This window comes from Poecilia formosa, unplaced genomic scaffold (genome assembly GCF_000485575.1).
Source record: "Poecilia formosa unplaced genomic scaffold, Poecilia_formosa-5.1.2 Scaffold75, whole genome shotgun sequence".
NCBI lineage: Eukaryota > Metazoa > Chordata > Actinopteri > Cyprinodontiformes > Poeciliidae > Poecilia > Poecilia formosa.
In genome coordinates this window covers 78,806-87,825 of record NW_006800014.1, presented here as the reverse complement: position 1 = coordinate 87,825, position 9,020 = coordinate 78,806, and the positions used below count along the sequence as shown (strand labels likewise).

General features: G+C 38.5%; 1 protein-coding gene across 1 annotated transcript in view; it reads left to right on the top strand.

Moving 5' to 3' along the window:
• Positions 1-8,995, top strand: part of ccn6 (cellular communication network factor 6) — a 13,218-nt gene extending 4,223 nt beyond the window's left edge. Inside the window, exons 2-5 of the mRNA XM_007555998.2 lie at positions 1,771-2,050; positions 4,548-4,784; positions 6,793-6,965; positions 7,948-8,995. Coding sequence (XP_007556060.2) covers positions 1,771-2,050; positions 4,548-4,784; positions 6,793-6,965; positions 7,948-8,229 — 972 coding nt within the window. The 3' untranslated portion in view covers positions 8,230-8,995. The remainder of the gene's footprint in view (positions 1-1,770; positions 2,051-4,547; positions 4,785-6,792; positions 6,966-7,947) is intronic.
• Positions 8,996-9,020: the final 25 nt, after the last annotated feature.

Below are 9,020 nucleotides of genomic sequence, written 5' to 3'. Positions count from 1 at the left end.
TCCGAATTTCGTACCACAAACAAGCAAAGGTGGTATGACAATAAGAAATCCTTGAATCCTGTAGTGTATATCAAAAGACCTGGAATACATCTTCTGGGGAAAATAATTGTTCTATCAAAGTATATAGAAAGTCAGACTTCTGAAATGTTTCTAACTTTAAAAAAAAACACCATAAAAAAGACAAGAAAATACTGAATAGATGCTTCCATGCATGTTTTGAGTCTTTGCATGTAGGCCTGAAATTCTCCTGGGCATGTAGCTATCTGCTGTGGAATCTTAATCTTCAGTGGATTTACTGAACAAAAGCAAGGGATCTTCAATAAACTGTACAGAGCAATCAGCAGTTGCTCTCTCTTTGTAGTGTTATTTTCTGACTGACAGGCTGAGCATCAGGCATGTAGAAGCAGTTTACAGATGTACAGTGAAATGTTCTGTCATATGATGATTTCAGATCAGAGGCTCTTTGGACGTTTAATTACACTCACTGACAAACTAGTTAAGCACCCGGACAGAATGATGGGGTTAAAGCGGGGTGTGTTAAAGGTCATAAAAATGTGTTGTAAAGATGTTACAACATCAGATCAGCTCAGTAGTAGATCCAGACGGTACACTACAGTGTAGGAAACTTCCGCGTAGTCAACTCAAGTACAGGTAATGATCCCTGAAAAACACAGCACCCTCCGGTCTGGGTAACAGACCCGAGAGGGAAACAGAGACCTCCTATGCCCCCATGACACTCCCCAGTGTTCCCAGGGCAGAAGGGATGTAAAACCTTCTGGGGCCTAGTGGTATGTGGGATGTACCGAGAAAACCAACAAAGGGAGGTTCACAGAAATCATCATGATCACATGAAGATGTGGAGGAGCAGTGGTTCCACTCCAGACCACACTATAGAGAAAGCTTCATTTTCATTTGTTTCGTTCCTTCGGTCTAAAACCGTATCTTATGGTCATGGATGAGGTTTGGAACCTCAAAAGAGTTCAAGATACTGGATACCAGTATCATCACTGGCCTTCATGTGTACCAAAACACAATCAAATCAGACTGTTCCTACATATTGTTAGGCTCTGTTTTGTTCAAGAGTGTACAGTACTCCATTCACAGCAGGAAAGTCCTTTGGTCCACTTCTTTGATCTGGACCAAAAGCAGACTTTATCCTTTTCATTTGTTGCGGTTTGCTTTCATATTATGCATTTTTGCAAGTGGACTATAACTTGTAAACAAATCCATCATTTCTCCCATTGGACAGAAACAACAGGGGCAGGGCAAAGCAAAGACCCAGAGAGACAACAAAGTTTGGAAGTCAAGAGCAGCTCATTTAATGCAAGTTTTGCTGCTGCATGCTGAAGGAGGCAAGATGCTCTGACCCACAACATGCTGGCAGCAGCATCACTAGGCAGGAAACAACAAACCAATCGATACATGCAGCAGTACCGATAGCAACACTGAAGGGCTAATATTTACCATAATGCCTAGAACAAGTACCTCATGAAATTCATAACCTCAATCTGGCTCAGACTGAGGTTAGTTTGTATTCACACCAGGAGCAAACTGCACCAGAGTTTGTTTGGAAGTGGACAGACACCACCTCACAAAGTGGGTTTGGGTCCAGTTGTTTGGTCCACACAGGATTCACTTATACAAAAGATCCAAACCAACAGGGCGGAAAGATGTGAATACACCCATAGAGTGTACGTCTAAAGGAAGTGTTGTGTTAAAAAAACTGATTCAAACCAGTTCTTAATGAATGTTCTGTCTCTCTTTACACAGCCCACCAGTGATGCTCAGAGAAACGGGCAACAGCTGGCTGCCAGAGGAGGACGGGAGCCGGCCGAAAGGCGGCAGTTCTGCCAGTGGCCTTGCAAGTGTGCTGAGAGGACGTACTGCGCCCCAGGAGTGAGCTCCGTCCTTGACGGCTGCGGCTGCTGCAAAAGCTGTGCGAGGCAGATAGGGGAGCGCTGCAATGAGAGAGATGTGTGTGACCCACACAAGGGCATGTATTGTGACTTCTCAGCAGACAAACCTAGATATGAGGTTGGAGTGTGTGCATGTAAGTGTCTCTCCTTCAATTTAGTCAAAAGTCACAGAGCTTTACACAGTTAAATCAGAAAGATCATTCTTGATTGAATAGTGCAACGGGTTTTTTTTTCATATTCAAGACAGCTACAGAAACAAAAGTATTCACTCCGCTTGAAGTTTTTTTTTTCTTGATGTTTTGTGACATTACAACCACAAACTTCAATGACATAAATAGTGTTGGTCTATTTATGTCATATAGACCAACACAAAGTGGTAGAAAAAGAAGAGATGTGGAAAATGCAGCATTTCTGTTTAGTCCATTTTACTCCAGTACAATCAACTGTCCCGTTTAAAAGAGGCAGTATTATGTAAAAAGCAACTTTTTGAGCATTACATCATGTTATAAAGTTATTCCCTCATCACGAACATTCATGGAGTGTTGTCTTGATTCTTTAAGGAGAAATCCTTTAATCTCCACGGCAACCATTCAGCTGTGCAAAACACCTGGTTGGACCTAGTGCCGCCTTCTAATGGCTCCTCCACTTCCTGAAGGTGGAGTTTCAGAAAGAGCTAATTTTATAACAACTGAAGGTAGCCGTTACTTGATTGTGCTTTAAAATGGCAAACATAATACTGTCCCTTTAAGTCACCTAAATAACAGAAGAACACAGGATATCAGTCAGGGAGAACTGAAGGAGTTGCAGAGAGTCACAGCAAAAAAAGAAAACTCTGCTACTAAGACAACTTTTAGTTTCACCCCAAATATGACCTTTATGAACAGCTGGCAAGAAGAAAGCTATGAGAAGTCCACTTCCAGTAATTCACAATCCATGAACCAATTGTGCATCACAATTCAGATGCACACCACACTATTAAGATTTTAAGTTGTAAATAATTTAGTGAACAAAGTGTCATTTGTCCTCCACTTCACAGTTATATAACTTTATGTTGGTTGATCCCTTAGTTGTATTTTATAAACGAATATTTCCATACATATGAACACAAAGTCTGACAGGTTTTGTGGGAATGTCAAGATGAAAACTGTCAAGAGCAAAAAGCACAGGTGAAGTCCAAACAGAGCTGGCCCCCGGGCAGCTTAGCTGGAAAACCAATCCAAAAACACGTTGGTGTGAAAAACGCCTGCGGAGATTTTTTTTTAGATATATTACTCTGTGGGGAGCTTTCAGAGAAGCCCTCTGTTATCTTAACATCAGACACATTCCAGAGATCTTTGTTGTTCACGTGCGTGTGATAAAGATTTACCGTTTAATCAGACTATTAAGCTCACCTAAACCTGCCATGTCAGTCACAGTTTAACTGTTTCTATCATAAAATCAGATTGAAATCTGATCTTTGGGGGTGATGCATGGAAGGCCTCATATTGATAACATAAAAGCTAAAATGTCAACACCTATTGCATTATCAAATACAATAACATATTTTGTAAATAAGAAATCCCTTTAATGTTTAATGCCCAACACTTCCATACATGAGTTATAGTGTGGAGATCTGGAGAAACTCGTATGAAACTAACACAGAAGACAGCTGTATGAATTATAACTGCATCAGATTATTTTCATCCAACTAATGAAATATTTTTCACACTGCATGTTTTAAAATGTTACAAATTAGTCACGCTCAGAACAGCGTTGACTATGTACAAATTCTATAATAAACTCTTTTCCAGGTGTACAGGAAAGTGAAGAAACAAACGAGAAAAGAGGAGGATTTATTAAAAAAAAAAAGCTAAAGGTCAGGATGAATATTAAAAACAAATGTTCTTCAGTTTGAGGGGCGCAGGTGTGGAGTAATTATGGTGATGAGTTAAAACTGTTTTTCACTCTTTAAATAAAAAAAGTATTTAAGCCATTTGCTAAACAAATACAATAATGTCTGATTATGTTTACTTTCATAAGGTTGTCTACAGACTTAGCTGGAGTTCTTTGGAATTATGTTTTCGAAAAAATATGCAGGAAAAGAATGTGATGATGCTTTATGTATCACAAAGTGAAGGTAGAAAGAGCTACACTTTTCTCAGTCTACACTTTTCGTTCTTGCCATCGACAGGAATCTAAATATTCTTTATCTAATTTTGTGCTGGTTTTGTCTCATGTTTTCAGTATTATTACTTTTTGACTTGTGTATGGAAAGGTTGAAAATGGCTGAAAAAAAGAAAGAAAGGTGGCCTACAACAGCATCTGTCCGTGCTGCAGTTTTGACAAATAATGTAACAGAGCAATGATTTGTATGTTGAGGATTCTCTAAAGTTGCATTTTCTAAAACTTTAATTTTGAATGAGGATTAAATAATTTGTTAAAACAAACACTGAAATTATAAAAGACTAACTTTATATCCTCATAAGTAATGAAACTAAGTCTGGTCTTTATCTCTATGCTGGAGAACATTAAGTGTGGAAAACCTCATTCCATATTTTCAAAGAAGCGTATTTATCATGAGAAAAATGAACTGGCCCCGAGCTCAAAGGCAAACCACATGAGGAGTCCTGACGCATTTCCCCTCTCTAACAGACATGATGGCGGTTGGCTGCGACCTGAATGGGGTCCACTATGAGAACGGGGAAACCTTCCAGCCCAGCCCCCTCTATAAGTGCACATGCATAGGCGGAGCCATCGGCTGCACGCCTGCTTTCATCCAGAAGCCTCCTGGCCTGCTGGGCCCCGCTCCACTGATGAGCAACAGACCAGCCGGCCTCCGCAACGGCCCAAACCCCGGCAAACACCAGCAGGAGACCACATACAAGACAGGTGTGTGCTCAGAGTAACTGGCCTGGAACGGGCGTCCATGCTGGAGATGATTGTAGCCAGATGATTCAACGTTGCAGAAATGATCAAAATGAGGAAAATTGATCTGAAGTGATGGTAATCCTGGGACTTCTATTTAGTATCTTTATTCTCCCACTACCTCAGGTTAGAACAACACTGCAAAAACACAAAATCTTACCCATTAAGTTCTGTGTCTAATGCAAATATCTTAGTTCACTGGAAATAAGACAAAACTAACTTACAAGTAACTTTTCAGCAAAACATAGGAACTTGTTTTCAGTCAATAATTCTTAATATTGATGAAAACATACCAGTTTCATTGGCAGATTATTTCACTTATAACAAGACATTTTTGCCACATTATGAGTGAAATAATCTGACAGTGGAACTAGATTTATTTTAATCAATATTCAATAATTATTAACGTAAAACAAGCTCCTATATCTTTTTGAAATGTTCCTTGTAAGTTAGTTTTGTCTTATTTCAGGTCAACTAAGATATTTGCATTAGAAACCAAACCAAACATACTGGGTAGGATTTTGTATTTTGTGAAATAAGAGTAGTTACCATAGATACGCAGATGACACATAGTTATACAAATCAATTAGAATAAATCAATATGTGTACGGGTCATAACTTCTTCCAGCTGAAGAAAAACAAAACTGAAGATTTCCAGCTACAAACTAGAAATCAGGCCTGAAATCTGGGCGATGGAGTCAGAGCTGAACCTTCAGAGCCACATAAAGACAGTTACAAAGTCAGTTTTCTATCACCTGAAGAATATTTCCAGGATTAAAGGACTAATGTCCCAGCAAGATCTAGAGAAACTCATCCATGTGTTTATATTTAGTTGCATTGATTACTGTAACAGTGTTCTCACAGGTCTGAAATCAATCTTCCAGTTGCAGCTGATCCAGAACGCTGCCACTCACGTTGTCACACCACCCAGTTCCAAAGTCCCTACACTGGTTCCATGTAAATTATTTTGTTTAATCGTTATTTAAATAGGCTCAAATATAGGATTATTTTGAGCCTATTTAAATCCGCTGTCAGACTCATGAGCAGCTAGAATCTCCTAGTTAGCTCTATGGATCTCAGCAACGCATCTACTGACGAGAAGTCTGAGCTTTAAATAGACCAGAATCCATCAAAATGCTAAGTAATGATCCTCTAACCATGTAGACATGGTGGCGCTATAGTTTGTGATTATTTTAGTAATCAATTATTATATAGATTAATCTGATGATTAATCGAGTCGTGGCATAAAAGGAACATTACGCAGACTTTTCATTTAGCCATTAAAGCTTATTTTGTTCATTATTAGAAATACATACAAAAATGCAAATAAACGTTTCAAAAATAATAATAAGCATTGTCTTGCCTAAAATGTAACAGCATTCCTTTAGTGAATACTTGAACATTTGGAGCTAAAAAGAAAATACTTCTAACAACAACATGTGAAAATATCAGCCGTTTCTGCTTGACTAAACATCAACACAGTGTAGAGCTGGTGACTTTTTTTTAAATTAATAACTGGATAGTATCTTAAATGCAAAATATACTTTTTTGTACAGTTTTGGCATAATTACTGCTCTGAGTGAGTCATTCTTTCAGCAGAGGGCCTTTTTGAACCTATGTACTCCAGTTGACGACTATTTGATTATTAAATTAGTTGACAGTTATTTCAATAATAGATTAATCACAGTTAATATTAATTTTTTCAGCTCTAAATCTGATTAGTTTTCTTACTATTTTCAAATTGTCAAAGTTAAGAAAAAATGCCTACATATTCAAATATTCTACAAAAATAAAAATGGCCGTCTTGGGATGTTCTAACTTTCTCCCCTGACTGTATTACACATTGAAACATTTCCAAGCCTAAGTTGCCATCTGTGTTGTAATTAGGATCAGACCAGCGCCCCCTGCAGGGTGCTGGTGACACAGCATCCTTTAACTATAACACTGAAGGCTTACAGGGATCCTCCTTTAGCTTGGAAGAAGAACTGTCTGGTCCAGACGACCCCCTGGAGCCCCTGCTCCAAGACCTGCGGACTGGGCATCTCCGTCCGTGTCAACAACGACAACGGAAAATGTGAGATGAGGAAAGATCGGCGCCTGTGCCTGCTGCGGCCGTGTGAAAAAAACCTGCTGAAGAGCATCAAGGTGATGACTTCGTCTCAGTTAACGTGTGTTTTCAACATGACGATGTTGGGGTGCACTGATATGAACATTTAGGCTAATATCGCTGTCCCATATTAATATTGCTGTTATGGTTAACAATCCATTATATGTTTCATTACTGCTTCGATGGCCACACCACTGACTTCACACTGCTTCAGTTAGACTCCCCACAATCCCTTGCTGCATCACTGTCACATGACCAAACAAATACCACACCACCGACCTCCTTCTCTACTCCTCCAGAAAACAAACAAACAAACAAAAAAACAACAACAAAACAAAACAGCAAGATGGAGATAAATATTGGCTTGTTAAAAAATGTTAAAAAATGACTGATGTGGGTCGATACCGATGTTGGTGCTGATGCATCATAAATCCCTACACCGGTGCATCTCAGGGTATTACAGTATCATTGAAAAGTGTGTGTTTCAGCAATTTGACTTAAAAGGTGAAATTTATGACATATTTAGAGAAGAATTAATAAAATGTCTATATTGATTAATGAATGATTATGATTATGGCTAAAAGATTATGAAGACCTGAAACTGATCTTCTCAGGAAACTTAAATATCCAATCTGACTAAGAGTCATTCTCAGACATGTGGGTCATCAGAAACTCAGGTTAACTTATTAGCAGAACTCCAGTGAAAAATCAATAAACATTACCAACTTTTTTTTGGGTCATTTTTCTTGTGCAAACATTACAGTATTCTTGACATAAAACTGAACTAACTTACAAATAACCTTTTGGCAACATGTAAGAGCTCATCTTATGTCAAGGAATCTTAATGTAAGACAACTTAAGTCAGTAGTTTTCACCATGAATGTGTAGGGCCTACAAAATATTTCTTCAATAAAAATCTGTTTCACTTTTTATGTTGAATTACTGAAATTAACTTAATATTGTAATTTTTTTAGCCTGCTCCTGTAATACCTATAAAGACAACTAGAGTTTTTTATCCAGGTGCCAAAGGGGAAGACATGCAGACCAAAGTTCCAGGCGAAGAAGACAGAGAAACTGCGCCTGTCGGGCTGCACCAGCACCAAGAAGTTCAGACCCACGTACTGTGGCGTTTGCAAGGACAAACGCTGCTGTGTCCCCAACAAGTCCCGCATGATCAAAGTGAACTTCACCTGCAAAACGGGCTCCAGCGTTCAGTGGAAGATGCAATGGATCTCGTCCTGCGTGTGCCAGAAGAAGTGCACGGATCCAGGAGACATGTTTTCTGACCTGCAGTTACTTTAAAAAGCGCCAGAGACAATCAGCCCGAAGAAATTCTACAAGAACGAACACAAAAGAAAAAAAAAGGTTGAAATCAGTCAAATGAAGGAAAAAATGTTATGTTGAAAGATTTTATGAGCTCTGTCTTTAAGACAGGTGTGTGCAATAGGAGGGAGAGACAGATGGAAAGCTGGGACTCCAACAGGAGATGAATAAAACTCTGTGGCTTCATGACTGTTTTTGGGCATGTAATGTATAGAAAATATCTTGCAATATCTTGACATTTGCATTTGTAAGTTCAGCCAAATAAATGTTTCAGATGTCCTTAAATGATGAGTGAAGGTTTTGTCAGCTGATGTGAATGAATAAAATATATTTAAAAAGATTGGTTAAAACTCCTTCTGAAGCAGCTCACAGTGCTTTGAACACAATTTTCACAAAGCTTTACAGTAACAGAAAAGATGTGAATCCCTGCAGCCTCGTTCAGAAAAAGTCACACATTAAACATGGCATCCATGTTTAATTGTAGCTTCTCCTTCATGATGGAAATAACTGACATGACATCACCTGCAGTCATCTATTTTAGAAGACATGAAAACCTGATAACAGAACATGAACTAACTTCTACAGATGAATGGGGAAGCAGCTGTGAAGTCTGGACTTGAGTTTATACAGAGATGAATGTTAGCAAAGGGGAACACTATTTTGTAATAAGTAGGCTTATATTAAAATGAAAAAAGTAAGAGAAGCACATAAATGTAGTTTTAAGCAAAATCCAAAGTAAAAAAAATGAGAGAATTAAAAATATTTTCTAT